Source organism: Simochromis diagramma, unplaced genomic scaffold (genome assembly GCF_900408965.1).
Source record: "Simochromis diagramma unplaced genomic scaffold, fSimDia1.1 OVJJ01000320.1, whole genome shotgun sequence".
Lineage (NCBI taxonomy): Eukaryota > Metazoa > Chordata > Actinopteri > Cichliformes > Cichlidae > Simochromis > Simochromis diagramma.
In genome coordinates this window covers 9,299,397-9,316,888 of record NW_024386773.1, presented here as the reverse complement: position 1 = coordinate 9,316,888, position 17,492 = coordinate 9,299,397, and the positions used below count along the sequence as shown (strand labels likewise).

General features: G+C 38.9%; 1 protein-coding gene across 1 annotated transcript; it reads right to left on the bottom strand.

Moving 5' to 3' along the window:
* Nucleotides 1-702: 702 nt before the first annotated feature.
* ppm1j (protein phosphatase, Mg2+/Mn2+ dependent, 1J) lies at nucleotides 703-17,160 on the bottom strand. Its single transcript, XM_040006991.1, has 10 exons — nucleotides 16,616-17,160; nucleotides 10,606-10,720; nucleotides 8,761-9,090; nucleotides 7,429-7,541; nucleotides 7,218-7,302; nucleotides 5,861-5,979; nucleotides 5,409-5,472; nucleotides 5,006-5,113; nucleotides 3,997-4,148; nucleotides 703-2,111 (listed from the first exon to the last, which is right to left on the bottom strand). Exons 1-10 carry the CDS (start codon nucleotides 16,870-16,872, stop codon nucleotides 1,964-1,966), a joined length of 1,491 nt encoding a protein of 496 aa, XP_039862925.1. The 5' UTR covers nucleotides 16,873-17,160; the 3' UTR covers nucleotides 703-1,963.
* Between the last annotated feature and the right edge of the window lie 332 nt (nucleotides 17,161-17,492).

The window sequence follows — 17,492 nt, the reverse complement described above, 5'->3', positions numbered from 1 at the left end:
GAAATCACTTCTGGACGTTGCTCTTTTGTTTACGGCAGTGCTGAACTGTATACTGGAGCTATTTCAACGTCTTTTGACCAACTGAAGACATTTGGAAAAGCAAGAAATCTAACAAAGCTGCCCAACAGGACTGCTGAGCAGCAAGAGTTGTGTCAGACAAGAATAGGGCAATTTCCCTCTCTCAGAACTCCAGCAGCTGGTCTCTCCAGTTCCCAGATGTTTACAGGCAATTGCTAAAAAAAAGAGGAAATGCTTCATGGTGGTAAACAACCCCATCCCAACCTTTTATAGAAATGTTGGTACCTCTACATTCAAAGTGAACTTTTTTTTGTTTTCCTAAACTAGTACATTTTCTCACTTGAAACATTTTATATGTTCCCTGTGTTCTACTGTGAATCAGATATGGGTTTAAGAGATTTACACGGCATCCCCAATTTTTTTTGACATTGAGGTTGTACATTAATATATAAATTCTTTGCTTCTTTTGAAACAGTTCAAGCATATTTTTTAAAAGTTTGTTGTATTCAAAAGTTCAGCTTGTATTAAAAGGAGTAACAGATTTATTGAGGAACCTAAGTCTCATCTAACTAGAACATTAACTGCTCCCTGAACTATTGTGACTCATCAGTTTGCTGCGACAAAGGTTCATTTCCTTTTGATAAATAAGGAGACTGGGAGTTAGTGACACAAGCACACTCAAAATAAATGGGAAAAATCTGATTTATTTCTTAACTGGAACACATTATCCCTCCACTACACATTTAGGTAGCTCATAGTCGGGGACACACTATCTGAACAAAGAGTTATGGATAGAAACATAAAAATAAAACATCTGATACTGCTTACAACCAAAGGTATCTTTAAAAATATATGCATAATCTAAAGAACAACGTGACATAACCAAAATGGTATAAAAGAGGTATGTAGTACATTTAAGGGCATACAATATATATTTTTTTGCCTCTTCTACAAGGGTCAAATTTAGTGCATTTGAAGAAAAAAACTCTCGAGTCCCTTTCATGTTTCAATAAGGCATATATGTGAAGTTTATCACATCTTACTATACCGAGACAATTATGGAGAACAATTTACTTTCTCATTTAAATATTAAACAAAGAAAAATGTTTAATTATAGTTAAATTATACAAATGATTCTTGTTTTTTCAACAAAAAAGCTTCATATTTCTTCACTACAATGACAAAAAGAAGGAAGTCATATAGGAGCACATTCATTTAAAAGATATCATGAAATCAACAGGCTACCACAGAGCATCAAGTCTTCAAGTGCCTCAGGTGTTGTCATTCATTTGTTACCGAGAAAGAAATCCTTCAACCAAGATTCAGTTGATTCTGCATATTAATTAATTCTCTTTTTCCTTCTTTAATGCAACAACAAGAACCTGATGATTGTTTTTGCTGTTTATTCTGTATCTGATTTGCCATCCTTGTGCCTTGGGAGCATCTCTTTGGTTTCCTCACATTCTCTATTGCAATCCCCTTTACATTGTATGATTGATTCTTTTTTTAAATTTTAATTTTTAAAAAGGTATTCACTATTAGGGCACAACATTAAAATGAACAATCCATTTAAGGTCGGAGTAACTGCTTAGTCTCAAACATAAACAAGAAAGAAAAGTACAACGAGGGTTTAATTCTCACTGGCAACTGTCACAAACAGCAGGTTTGGGAGAAAATACTTTAATGTCACTGAACATGTTTAGTTGCATGACTGAGGACCAACCAAAGCAGATGGGAGACAGTTCCTGGTTTAAGATGAAGTGAAGGGACTGGGTCTCATATGGTAGGTTGATGAAGGTGCTGGTCAGACCCGAGTCTTCGCTATGACAAAGATGTTTTCTTCTCCCACTGCACCACTGGTCCGGGGTTTAGGGAGCTGAAAGAGGGAGGACCATGGGAAGGGCCCTAAAGAGTCAGCTCTGTCATAGTGGTGGCTACAACCTCGTCATGTCTCTGACTCATGCCCTGCCAGTGGGATGACAAACACAGTGATGTCATCACCAGAGCCCAGTCTATCGTTGGGTAGCCGCCAGCCACGCTCCTTCAGCACCCCCCTTGACCTCATAAGCAGGTCCTGCGCTGCCAGTGTATATCTGCACAACAAACACCGAGCAGAGGCATAAATCACAGTTACAGCATATTCAATATGGACAGCAGGGAAAAGACTGTGAAAAGGCATTATTAATTTAGTGTGAACGAATCTTGTATTTAAGTGCAGTAAGAGTACCGGTTCAGGAATGTTAAATAATAAGTAGTTTTAATGAAAACATGACCAAAGTTCAGAGGAAAAATATCTCTGTGGTGGACTATATCAGCTTAAAGGTTCTCAATCTTAACAAATTTGATGATATACCCTATACTGATCTCACTGATGTTTATCTGCTGTGCCACAGCAGTTTTCTTCTGCCTGACTAATCAAACATAGTTCATGAAGAACTAAAAGACTTTAAACGACTGAAGTTATTTTTTTGAATAAAGAATTCTTTGTCTGACAGAAAAGGAGAATTAATGCTGAAAGAAAATAAACAAAATGAACATCACCATCTTACTGGCTCAGAATTCCACATGTGGTGGATCCCTAATCTGTTTTATTTTGAAATTATTATTTTTAATATATTCATTTATTTCCATTCCATTTCCTTTTTACAAAAAAATAAAATAAAAATCCCTTCTTGCCCTTGTGGGCGGTCTGTCTTTCAAGCTTGGTTCAACTACCAGAGGCCTGGGAGCTTGAGGGTCCTGCGCAATATCTTTGCTGTTCCTAGGACTGCGCTCTTCTGGACAGAGATTTCGGATGTTGTTCCTGGGATATCGGCCAGTTCCTCTATCTGCCGGTTGTACATACCGTGCAGGGTCCTGTCCCTCCATGATGGCCCCTCCTCTTGCTCCTCTTCTTTCTTGGGAGAACCCGGTCAGTTGTTGCCATCTTCTATATGTACTTGTAGTGCAGTATCACCTTCCAATAGCGTAATCCCCTCAGTTCTGACCACCTTCCCTCTTTTTGCTACCATATCTCCAGTCCAAATGACATTTTGAAGTCGTAGTCGTCGTCGTCATCATGGTGTGAATCAGTGAATTAATGTTGATGTAATATATACAAATCATTTCCTATTATTCTCTCTAACTACTGCAACACCTGTTGCTAATCTGTTAATCACTCTCCTCAGTACATATACCTCTCTGGTTCCCTTTATCAACTCTCAGATTTTGTCATAAAATGCATTTTTTTCATTTGAATGTTTGCATTTCTTATTTTGTTTCCTCGCTTTTATAAATATTGTTTCTAATTAATGATATTTGGTTTTGTTTCTGTACTTTTTTCCCTCGTTTTTGCCTCTTGGTAGGCTTTTTTGCCTATCTGAAATCTTTGTGTTGTGTGACAACTAATATTGGTTACATATGAATTTTATTGGATTTTACTATGCCTCCTGTCAAAATGATTCATACTCTGTTTTTCACAGTCACCAGACATCAGTGAAACATTTTGGATTTTACTACCACCATCTTCAAGGTGCCAAATAAGGAAACATCTTCTGGATAAAATGGTGCGATCAAGGTACTCACACTCAACACGTTTTCATATTTGTTGAATTTGTTATCCATCTGTATACTGTAATGTCTGTTAACATTTTTAATAATGTATCTGGCCACTAGTTTAACATCTCAGGAGAAGAATGGAAGTAATGGGCTAAATTAGAATTGTTAAAAACTTATTGATAAACACTTAAAACTATCTGATGTATGCTTATAGATTCAACCCATAACTACATTAGAATTACCATAAAGAATTTACCATAGGGTTATATTCAGGTTACATAATAGATTAAATATTGTGCAAGTGTTTTGCATTTGTTTGCCGCCACCTAGTGGACAAACTCTGTACAGCACACCATCTGAACATGATCACATGACACATGACCCAGAGCACACACCCAGAATAAAAGCCTAATAAAAAGGATTATTTGGGAGACTGCATACCTCATGGGATCAGAGGGGTCACAGCAGGATAAGTAGGCTGTAATAGCATCTGCCACTTCCTTGTCCGTAGTTACATCCCAAAGTCCATCTGTGCCCATGACCAAGACATCATCTGGGCCGTGTTTATGTTCATCCAGGTTATAAACCTTCACCTGTCATTGAGATAAACCAAATTAACGGATTTATATGCCTATTTATCATGCTGTCAGTACTTCTTCTAAATTGCAAAAAGAAGAAAGGCAACCATTCATGTGCATGTCAACTGCAAGCAAGATTAGTGAATGCACTGTATGCTGGCATGCAAGGGTCATAACCTCCATTTGCTGTAGTAAAGCTGCTCATTTTCTGTCACAAATCTGATGTTAAGCTAAGTCACACTGTTAGAGTGACTTACAGGAAGGGTGGCCTTTTTAGATAAGCTTAGACATATTAGAATAAGATTCTAGTATGTCTACGCGAGTGGCTGTCAATGTAACTTTGAGTGGGGGGCCTAAAACGGAAGTAAGGAAGTGGTTGCAGAGATTGGTTAAGCCGTCTTCTCTCTAATGCATCAGTATGTTTATTGCCTCGAATGACTGTACCATTACGAAGCAAGTCTAAATAGGAATTTGGGGCGAGCTTTTTTCGAAACGTAGCAAAAAACCCCGAGAGTTTAAACAATAAGGGCACTATCATGGGTAAGAGATGGAGCATTTGATACTACTGTCAGGATAAATCCAAAGACAATAATAACAAATCGGTACATAAATACTCCAGGAGTCATAACATGGTAATATCTGGTTCTCTGTGCTAGATTGGAATATTTGACCCATTTATTTACCCATACCTGAACTTATAAAAAGCCTACAAATTCACTTTTAAAATATTGCTCTTATCCATATTTGGGACTTCCAAGCTTTCACTGACAGACCAGTAAGCGAAGCCCAATGCCCAACAACTATTTGAATGTATCTTAACGCTCCTAAATGGCCAAAGCAGTAACAGGCTCAGGCTGACTCCTCCCACTCACCTCAGGGACGCACGAGAGGAAGGGCTTAATGTAAATGTTGGAGTTGTAAACTTTCAGGTCATGATCACCGAGCCCACGGGTCACTCCGATTGTTGCCATGACACGAGCCTGTACACACATACACATTAGCAAGAACAAGCACGAAGACACACAATAATATAGGTTATTGCTCCGGGATGCGCTTCAGTTCTCACACAATCCATTTATGGGGGATTATTAAGCGAAGACAATGTTCTTTCAGACAATAATGAAAATATTGAGCATGTCTCTCATTTTTTAGCCAGGCAGAGACCACATTTAGCTAACAACATTAAGATTATGGAAATGCTTTAACATGCAATTAGGTGTTGTGATTAAATTTAATACATTAAATAAAATTCACAGACTTTTTCTCTCTTCTTACCTTTTTCCCTTCTCCATATATCAGGGGAAATTTCAAATCATCTTCAACAATTGTCTTATAAGCCCTACAGGAAACACAATTAAAGCTGATCATTACCTGATCAAGTGATTGTTTGCTCAACATAAAATAAGCTCTCTTATTAAAAGCAAAATATCAAAATCAATCATTTTAGTGTTGAAAATGTGACTATGCTAGTACTACATTGTTTAAACTAGATATTTTGGGTTTTTAATTATTTATTTTAAAAAAAACAGTACTAACTTTTATTCGTATTTTCTTATTTGTCATAGACTAAACGACTAACATGAATAAAGTTCATGATTTTTTTATATTCTTCCTAATACTCCAGAGTAAAATCAGTCAAACTGTTCTTAACACTTACAGGGTGCCTCAAGCAGATTAAAGAGATGAAAAAGTGATTAACTGTCCATAATGTGATTAAAAAGGTTTACCAGCCAGTCATGCTGTGGTCTCGGTAGAGCATCTTTTTACCCAGCTCACTGTGTTGGATCCTACGAGGGAACTCAATGTGAGTGAACTCATTTCCCAGGAGCTCTGGCCTCAGGAAGCCCTGGAGGGGTTCACAGAATTAGAAAGGTTGAACTGAACTAGAGAATAAAAAGCTCAACCTAAGTCACGATTCTTGTCTTTCTTCTAAAACATGAAAGGCTACAGGACACTATGTGACAGCGGGCCTTGAGTGCAGTATGTTAAAATGAAAAGGATAAAACGCTCCATTTTAGCAGCAAACATCATCCACCCACTCTGTGACTCAGAATTACAAACAGATACTAAAACAGACAACCGGTTAATGCCAGTTTATTTCAGTGATGATGTACTTTACTGTCAGGAAAGGGTCATTTATCTAGGAACTGCACAAGATGCAGGATGTGTCTGCAGGTTGAAAATGATAAAATGCAGTCCTGGTCAGAAGTTTGCATACACTCACCATGGGCATGAATGTCATTATAAATCTGGGGTTTAACTGTTCTTTTTCACAGGTAGTGATTGTACAGCATACATCTTTACTGACTTAAAAAAAAGATTTGGATTTTGTATTGGTTGGATTTTTGTTTACGATTTTCTCTAATGCACACGGGGTCAAAAGTATACTGAAATTTGCAATTGCTCACATGGATTTTATGGCCACAGGAGACAAAGACTGTTTTTTTTTTGGCCACAATGTCGAGAGGTACGCTTGGAGGAATAAAGCTGAGGCTTTGAAACCTAAAAACACTGTACCAGATGTCAACTATGGTGCTCTGGGGCTTCTTTGTTGTCAGTGGTACTGGTATGCTGTACAAATTGGATGGAAAAAAGGAGGGCTATTTCCAAATCAACAGATAGACACTTGAAACTTTGACATAGCTGGATGTTCCAAAAGGACAAAGGGAAACATCAACATTAACAGGCTAACATTAACCTTTTGGAATGGCCTTTCCAAAATCTGAACGTCATCCCTATTGAAAATCTATGGACTATGCTTTAAACCTGGTTTTGTGCCAGCTAACCAACCAATTTAAATTAACTCTGTCAATTCAGCCTGAAAGAGCAGTTTAATATCCAGCCAGCTGATGACTACAAAAAAAATCTGACTGAGGTGCAACTTGCTGAGAGCCATTTAACTGTGAGTGTATCTGCATATTTGACCTGTATGTATATTTTTTTGACCATGTGTGGATTGAAGAAAATCAGTTCAAAGGGTTCAATAACAGCCCAACATTACCACAGCACTCATGCCCATGAGTCTATGCAAACATCTGCCCACAACTGTTTATTAGCCACATAAAAAACAACAACATAGATTACCAGATACTGTAGCCGCTGTCTCTCAGACTCAGGTGTAAATTCATTTGTCATGGGGATAACTTCATTATTTCGTATGATTATGGCCCTGCAGAGAGAGGGAGAAAGACAGGAGTGAAAAGACAACTCAAGTGAGGTTACTTGACACTGTAGTGTCCTGTAGTGAACACAAGAGGGATCTTAAAGCTATGAAAACAAATCATATTTCCCTCACCTGCTATCTCCAGCATTGGCTACGTAGAGTTTCCCCATTAAATGTATGGCAGCTAAGGCACAACAGCCACCAGAAATGGCATACGACGATTTTTCCTTTTCAATTAGGTCATCCTGTAATAAAAACGAAAAAAAATAATAAAATAAAAGTCAAGACAAAAGGCTGCAAAATCTCTGCTGCTTAAAAGCTTGCTTTCCCTCTCATCATCTTGAATAGCTCATTATTTTCTTCATGCATATTCATTTTCAAAACAAAACTGCAGCGCTAATGAAAAGAAACAAGGATGCTTTGAAGAATGCATTACCTAGGCTGAGTGTTACTTTTTATAAGTATGATCTTAATCAGACAGTGATGTTGCATCAGAGAAGAATACCATTTCAAACTTACAAACTGAAACAGAAGTATGAGCTGTCTATTTTTTTTTAAATTTGGATATTTCCAGTGACCCAGAACCTTAAAATGTGTGTGTGTGTGTGTTTTAAAGCTTTCCTATTTGTGGCTGATGAGATAACAAAAGATGACTGCAGTTGTTGTGAAGTGGTTTAGCCATGACTGTTCTGGCAACTGTCAAAGCAATCCACAACAACAACAAAAGTCTATGCTATCTATCTTATTCCTTCAACATTAATTTGCCTGGCTGCCTGCAGAGAGTGCAGCTATGCACGCACCCTTTGAATCAGACTGTAGGTAGCCAGGTTGTTGTGAGACGGGGATGGAAATTATACATGGTGTATGGACTGTGTACACTGACTCCAATCTGGCAACCTGGGTACCAAAATGCAAACACCTAAAACTTATGTATTTATGTATTGATGAGTATTCACAATAAAGGTTGAGGGTCTTAAAGATTGCAGAAGTTTTATGAATACAGCTGGGCTTTGATATACCTACCAACACTCCCGTCTTACCCCTGTTTCTCTCATTTTCAAGTCATTCAAATGTTAAAAGAAATTCCATCCCATATATATTCATAAACATCAAAGTGGTGCTGTGGAAAAGCTATTAGCTAAAGCTAAAAGATATTCTAGTTTATAAAGCTTCATATTTGGACAAGATGAACAAAGCGCTGATGAGGACATCTGACATAATTCAGATTGGACACAACACACATACACTGCCATACCTAGAGTAATGTTAGCATGGCCAAAAACCCAAAACAAAACATGAGAACAAAGTGATTTGCTCTCTGTGCATGATCTGCCTGCCACTTCTGGTTATTAAAGCTAAAATCTTCGGTTATGTTGGTGTTCAAAGACACAGATGGGCAAAAATGCGTACCACAGCTTAAATATGCCAAGTGTGGTTTGCTTTTTTCCCCCATTGTCTACTCACCATCTGTTTGAAGGCAGTCTCTATGACTCCCATCACCAGGCTTTCCAAACTGACAACTTTCTCCATGTAAAAGCGCACTGAAGCGTCGCTGACTGCATCTGGGTCCTCTGGTTCTTGTGCACCCCCTTTCTTTGCCTCCGCCTGATATGGGCTGCCATTCTTGGCCAGGCAGATAGGAGGAGCACTGCTGGGGTTCTCCAGGAGGTGGCAGATCTCCCCCAAGCGGTCTCTGATTAGGTGGTGAAGAAGCTTGGAGGCCATGATGGCTGCGCCAGAACCTGCATGTCCATCAAATATCCCCCAGAAGTGGAGAGGAATTCCTGTACCATCCTAAAAGAGGAAACAGTCACAGACAGACATAGTGTATTAAATAAGAGGAGAATTCATCTGCTTCCTTGGTTTAAAAAAAGCTCTTATGACATTACAACTTTGAACAGAAAGCACAGCTTATTGAGTGTTCACAGATTATGGCAATTTTTTTAAAACTATAAGCAAAATATTTCTTCAAGATCTGTTATTACATTCCCAAATCAATCTTTCTAAACAACAGCCACATCATGAATCAAGTTTTTATTCGTCGAACCACTAAAGTTTACAATAATAGTGCAATAGTACTGTATATAACTGAAGTAATATTAATTTAAAATAGTCTTATAGCTTTTGAAAAGGAATGTAGGTAAAACGTCTTCCAATCAGGTCTTTTGCTGTTTATAACACAGTGAGCAATGCAAAAGCACTGCCACCTTTGTTTTGGCAGGAATGTTAATAGACCCAGTTGGCCTGCCTGACTAACCAACATATAAACAGGCCCAAGACATCTGCCTACCCCTCTGATGCTAGACTCGAGTGGGGGAAGGGTGCAACAAGGGATGATGTAATTCATTTACACCAAATGGAGGACACGAATGTACTTTGTGTGCCTGCAGGTCTTACAGGAGTTGTGAGGCCCAAGGAGAGACAATGACTATAAGACTTTTCTTTAAAATATTCTGAAATAAATGCCCTTTTTGACCACCTGGAGTCAGTGGGAACAAGCTGTACACACGATGACTTACATTGACTTACCTTTTTAAGTCCATCGTGTAAACTTCTTACGTTTTAGTCTTATTTGAGCTCTGTCGCAGTATCAATTTGGAGATTTGTGCAGGGCAAGTAATGTGCAGTGAGCCTTTTTTTTTAACAGATTACGCAGTGATGTGGTTGAAAATAACGCTGATAACAGCAGCGTGAGTCAGCAAAAGCAGTTACAGTTTGAGAAAAAACGCTGTAAGTTGTTAAAACGCTCAGTAGAGCTGGGGGTGAGACTATCTCATGACTTTGCACCATTTCACACAGAAACTGTAGTCATGCGGTCCTTTGTTAAATTGAAACCATCTAACTACAGCGACTTTCAGAAAATTGAGTCAGTCAATCAAAACATCTGTTAATTCGGGTCAAATTAAAGTCACGAAATCTGAGTTGAAAGTTTTGTCTGAGGTGTTAATGTTGAATCCTGCTAAATCCTGTTGGCTATTTCTGTGCTGTAGTAATTTGCTTCTTTAAATGTATTCACATTTAAATGTATACAGAATGAAAAAAAATGTCTAGATGGAAAACTACACTCGGTGAAAAGCTGTGAAAACAGCACTGCTGGATATGAAGTAAATACAATGCATGCTCAGATGGGGTGCAGCAGTTTATGTTCTGTAAGGGAACATTATGCTTCAGGCTACATAACAAGGCATGCAAACATCTTTCAGTGACATTCCCCTCAGACATGTTTAGGACTTTATATATACTGATGTCAGATTTGTTCATACATTTCATTCCTCATTCCCTGATTCTAGAAATCTGTCCTTCACTCACCCCGTTTTGATCTAGCAAAGTAGAGTTGCGGTGTTTGCCACTCGGCTTCTTCACAAACACTTTCTCACATGAGGCCTGGTCCTCGTTCAACATGCTCTTCCCCGCATTGATCACCCTGATTGAAAAAGACACAAGGAGGAAAGGTGAGCCCGGAGTCGGATGATTTATAGTGTTTGCGCTCATTCCTCTAACCGCATAAAAAACACAATAGAGAGAGTGCAACAGTGGGGTGAAAAGTGGGGCAGGATGCAGTCATGTCCCAGAGGGAACTTGCAGAAGGGATTAAGTGTTTTTATGATGAGCTGATGCCTGTGGAGGATAATGGCTTTAGAGTAATGCACTGATTCATACTGTAGAAGCATCATCTATCACAGGGTGTGCTTCAGCAGTGTCAGCTGAAACTACCGATGCACAACAGCATCAACATCATTTTTTAAAATACCAATACAAATATGTTTTTTTTTGCATGATATACAGTTTTGTTTTCAGAGAACCATCTATTCACATTTCCCATTCAATCTGAAAATGAGCTGGCAGATTCCTAAAATTTGCATGCATTGTAATATAATCCATCACTTTACACACATTGCACATTATAGCAATGTACTGTTACACAGTACAGACTTTTAAATAATTCTTAATCCTCTGTCGATTGATTTTTTTGGGCCAGTGGAAGACACGTGCAACACGATACTGACACAGTATCATCTTACTGTCACAAAACAGGAACTATGTAAACAAAGGCTCACCTAGATAAAGCAGACACAACTAATGTGTACATTTGGAGTTGTCTTTCTGGCCTTGCAAATACTCTCTTCATATCTTTATTTCCTAGAAATCCTGAGGGAAATATCCAACACTTTAGCAATTAATTACTCCTCTAGCACATAGTTAACTCTGTCATTTGAATTTTCAGCAATGAGAACCAACCAAAAGAGTAATGCCCTAAAATGAAACCGTGAGCTGAATGTTCCACAAAACGGGAAGTTGGCAGATGAGGTAAGGCAGTCGTAAATGGTTAAGATTGCGTCTTTCTGGTCTTGTAGTGTAAGCTTAAAGTGCTTCACACTACAAGCCCCATGATGATTCTTCATGGCCTGTGTTGGTGCTAAGCAACTTACCCAAGAATACTTAAGTCAGCTGACTTTAATAGTCACAGATAAAACCACTGATCTCTGCTGAATGGACAACCAATCTAGTGGACAACTCTGTGACATTATTTTTGTAGTTTGAAATTTTATCTACTTCTATTTCAAACTACAAAAATAATGACTAGATATTTTATAACATAAATAATAGATCTTAAAAATGTAGCTAAAGGCTTCCTAGAAAAAAAAAACTACAGCCAAACTAAACTCATACTCAACTGTGAATGATTTGTAGCAACGACACGCAAAGCTCCACTGGCAAGGTCCATTAAACTGTAACGTGAACCTAGCTGGGAAAGGCTGAAGTCTATCTAGACCTCATGCTGGCACATTATGTAACGTTTTTACTTTTAATTATAGATAAATGCCACATTAGCCGGATAATGTGTCATTAATACCCACTACAATTCCAGTAATTCAAGTATTGTCATTAAAATTCCCTCAGAAACTTCTGCATAGAAGGAATGAGCAATTTATCAGATAATGCCGGGATCATGAGAGGCAAAAGTAAAGTAAACAAAGACAGTAAATAAAAAAAAAAGAGAGGCTGACAGTGACGAGGAAAGAGGACAAACTAAATAGTCAAACAACAAAACGGGGAGAGAGATTAGTAAAAATTACATCAGAGTAAGACTTCTGACCTTTCACATTCCATATAATTCAGCTGATTACAATCTTTTCAGAAGATGGATGCTGTATAGTCTGGAGCTTTGATTTCAGAGAGTTACAAAAATGAGGCTCAAAATGTAACGGCTGCCCAAATCTGGATTATAAAAAGCCCCTTCACGTTCTAATCAGTTGAAAGCAGCGGTCAGACACCAGTGTCCTGCACTGCGTTCCCTGCATTAGGACTAATGACAGAGAAGAATTTAAAATCACTCGATTGTAGTCTAAGCTTTCTGCCAAAGCCAAGATCAAAGATCACATATATCAGATGGGAAAATTGCACCGATGACTCAACTTTACACAAACATTTCCAGATATTTCAAAGGACTGGACAAAGAAAGTCCAGGGAAGTAGCCAACTGCTATGCTGGTGGCACAACAGGTAGTATGCCTGACTCCGAAGGTTGCTTGTTCAAATCATGCCCGAGTCAAGCTCTCTGCGGGTACTATTTGTAAAATCCATGGAATTCTCACGTTGGTGGGTTCCTGCCAAGTCTCAGCTACTTGAATTAATTGACACCCTTTGGTGCATGTCATCCTTTTCTCTCTCTGTGGCTATCTCCAAGGGTAGAAAATAAGGTCTCTGTGTGAAAGAAAAAATCTTATCATTTCAAAACTTAATGGATGCATTGTGTATGTTTTTAGAAAAAAAAGGCTAAATGTAAACATAAGCTTTGTACTTGAGAAAATTCCACAGTGCACCTTAAAGTGTTGGTTCCATAAGATTTTGGAGGCCTGCAGCATGCTTGGCTGAAACGTGTCAGTGTTTACTTTTCCCATGTGATAAACTCCTACACCCACAATAAAGAATCAGCAATAATTCTGTTTTGAAAGCAGTCACATGAGCCCCATAAGCTATTATTGAACATGCTGGTTGCTGGCGTGGGAGGTTTCCATTCTAAAACACGGCCTTGCTGTAATGTGACTTAACTCTTTCACTTATTTGTCTTTCGGTCATATGCTTTCACAACCTGTGACTGAAAACCATGGCTGTCGTGTTTGGTAAAACAGTGCTTCTCTGTTTCAACCGTCTTATTCTATTATGCAAGGAAAGTTCAAGAAGAGGAAGCTATGAGTTCCAGTGAATTCTCTATTTCGGGTTACTTGACAAAAATGTCTCTGTGTAAACATCATCTTTGAAACAAATTGCAAATTCTCCAAGTAAAACATTAAACTCTATGCAAAGTACTGTGAATTCACTTCATAGTCTCTTGCTGAGGACAGGCAGCTTTAGAGATACAGAAACAGTTTTGTGGTTCAGTCAGCGGGAGATCAGTGATGCATATAATCTAGTGAATGGAAACACTTCTGAAACAAGCCTTTGATCCTTTAAAAGGACGTTTGCACGGTTCTCTGTCGTTCAAGATTCTTTTTGCATAGCTGGTGTCAATTCAGCTTCAAGTAAAACTGGAAACTGTACGTCCGTTTGTCATCCGGCCTGTTTTGGGTGTGCTATGTGCTCATGACACAGGCGACAGTGAGTTGTCTGACAGCACTTTTACAAATTAAATGTGAAAAAGATATACTCTCTGGTTGCTGCTGATTGAAGCTACCTCAAGTGGAAGTTGGCAGGCTGACAAACACTGCAGGCCTTGTTACATAAAATCTTCCGCAGTGTCAAAGTAAAGTCTTCATGAGGAACTTTAAAAAAAAAAATCAGACTAGTTATATTCTGATTCCTATTCAGGGAGGGGAAGCTTCCCATCACGTTTGTAAGGCCCACAGTGCTAAGAAGAAATGAAAGCTGACAGTCAAAGACTGACAAAAACAATTCCCCTGTAGAAAAACAACTTTATGTGAGCTGTATACTACTAAAGATATTATAATTAAAACATACGGCAACTTGTGAACTCTGCCCCACCATTAGTTCAGGATCTGTGCCCAAAATAGAGTCACTAAAAGAATGTGAGCCAAAAAGTACAATCGCTTGAACAATAGGTTTAGAAATACACAACAACATGGGTGTAACTCTATTCATCTGAGGTTTATTTACTCCACTAAGGTAGATTTTTTGTTTGTCTATGAAAGATCTGACAACAGCCCAAAACACGAATATGCTCCGTTTCTAATGAAATTAAATGGAAAAAAGGAAGAAGTTAGAAACAGCTTTATATTTCAGCTTGTAACAGTTTTATGTACAATGGGCCACACTTTACACACACTGACAGTAAACTGAACATCATTCATGTATTATATACAACTCAGGAGCATAAAAGACCTTTAATCATTCATCCTTCTTTACTGTTTTGCTCTTGTAACATCTGCTTTTCATGAATTATTAATCATACTACATGGAATAAATATGTCACATACAATTTTTTTTCAAATGTGAGTCCTTGCTTCCTCAAACTCTCTTACATGATACCAGTGGCAGGACCTGGAAGAGCACCTCCATATTAAACTAAACAGTATTAAATACCCATTTGATTAAACCACTTTGAGTGTCTTACTGTAAGTGCACTCACTTATTTATGCTGACACAATGTTGTACACCAACACCATAGCAGCAATTAGACTCATTATCTCAAGCATCCTACACTGTGCACAGATTTTAGGTTCAAAATTCCTAACCTGTTTTACCACATGAGTCCATCCAATTTGCGAGAAAGCAGTATTCCACATCTTCTGGGTGCAACGCTATAACAGGAACAAACCATGGGAAAACCTAACAATGACCATGAATCCTTATTATCACCAGCATGCCCAAGACACACTAATTAGGTGTTATCAAACCGGAGAAGATGCAACACAGCGTCCATCTGTATTATTCAGGCCGCCATTGTTCCTAGTCTGTACAGGGGAGTAAAGATCACTGGACAAAATGGACCGAGGCCTAAACAAACGATCATTCAAAAGGCTCTTATCATTGCCGTGTGGGTGAATAAACAACTGCTTAATGAATGGAAGTGATCTCAAATAAAAATAGCCATACAGTCGGATAAATTTAGAACCTGACAGCAGTTGTAATTTGGCATCAGTGTATCATGGTTGAGCGTGGACAAGGTTTGTAGCTCTGTTGTTAATTGCTTCCATTTTAGAGTCGTTTGATTTGGACTGACGTTGAGTTTTCTGTGGTCTCAGTGTGCTGATGTGACACGGATGGTTCAGATTGTTTGGGGTTTTAACCTCCGTATGAAATGAGCACTGACAGCTGATGTGTGATCAGATCAGCCGATTACGTTGTGTTGTAAGCAGCACCGCTAATGCTGTGATTACAACTTAAGTGACTCATGTTAAAGTAATCTGCTGAAGAATTCAGATGAATTACAGAGATGATGCAACTTTCCACAGAACATAATCAATACGTGCGTTAAGTCCTCATATCTGACCGCACTTATTCATTCTTCTGAAACATTTGGTGTTGAAATTTCACATCTGAGACTTTCCACATGAGTCAGTTATATATATTTTTTTGTTTTCACAATGGGTCAAGGAGGACAGGCATGGATAATATAGCCCACATAGTGTTAGACTGTATTTATTCAGCCCTTCACAACCACCCACTTCTGGAGGAGGGGAGCATCTGAAAGTGTTTTTCCTCAGCAAGAATCATCTGAAGAACACATTTTGTTTAGTGGTATAAATAAAATGAGGCTGGAAATTTTCTATATGTGAGAGGACTGCAGGTGTGTAAAGAATATGAAAGCATCATAGTAAAGACAAGGACAGGGGTTGTGCAGTCGGACTGACAAATGCGAAGAGCCTTTGCCTCATTTAGCCACAAAGATAAGTAAACCCACATGGCATTTTGCTACCTAGTTCTCTGTTAATCGGAACACTGCAAATGCAAACCCCACTGGTTCTGTTAGGAACGAGTAGATACACATTTCCTGCTTTCACTTCTGTATGGCCCCAGTAAATCAAAACTGAGGTGGAGCCTGTATTCAAACATGACAGTCTCTTAGGATACGAAAGCCTTATATCTAATTGCAGCACTGACACCCTGGTCCAAATTTACATTGTTTATCAGCAGCTCACGGGAGGAACATTGAATGGAAACCGTTCAATAGCAAAAGGCCACATTGGCCATCATTTGGCTGCTGCAGTGCACTCGAAACTGCAGCAGCTATAAAAATAAATAAATAAAAATCACTTATCAGGCCTGGCACTCATCGGGACCCTTGCAAAATTTTTACTGATACAATTCAATGATTTTCGGATCAATTAATATGTCACTGAAATCACTGATACACTCACTCTGCGTATCCCGTTTGCCAGGGAAGCCTGCTGCCTCTCTTTAACGTGAGCACCGGCCGCGATGCGTGCTCGGTGGAGTACTGCAGGAGCTCCGGGGTGAGGTCCAAGAAATCCGGCCGGCCGTAGGGAAAACGAGGCGGCAGGCTGTCCGTACCGCAGGTCTGTCCACCAGAGTGATGGTTATGGTGGTGGTGTCCGTGCGGCATCATCCCTCCGACCAGGTTGGACATGGCGTTTTTAACTTTGCTGATCATCATCGGCACCGACAGTGGGGTAAAAGATCCGGACGGAAAATTAGACGCGATGCGATATTATGTTGTTAGAGACGGGAGAAAACAACAGCAATACATAGCGAGGGACGAGAATCATTTCAGGAAGCGATTTTTTTCCCTCCTTGGCCCCATGTGACAGTTTTCAGAAAGGCAGACGCGATGTTTTCCTCATTGAAACAGAATAAAGCCCTCACTGGCTGCGCACAAGCTGTAATCCAGCAGGAGACTATCTCATCTCAGAAGGCAGGGCTTCACAGGGATGTGCAGCCAGCCGTGAAAATGTCTTACACATACCCCCTCCTCAAAAAACAACCCCCCCCCCCCCCCAAAAAAAAAAACCTTTAACAGAAATCACATGAAAGTAACATAAATGTCAGTCAATGACAAATGAGGAGATAGTAATATGATATATATGACGTCTCACGAAGCCCTGAACTATTGCAAAGGACTAAATGTAATCCGAACACGTTCAAGCCTTTTCTGATTAAATGAAAAATCTGGATATCAGTTTTTTTTAAAGGCAAGCTTTCATAAATTATGGCATTAAAGGTTACTATGATTTGTAATAACCGACTTTATAGTCTTAATCTATTTATTAAAACAAC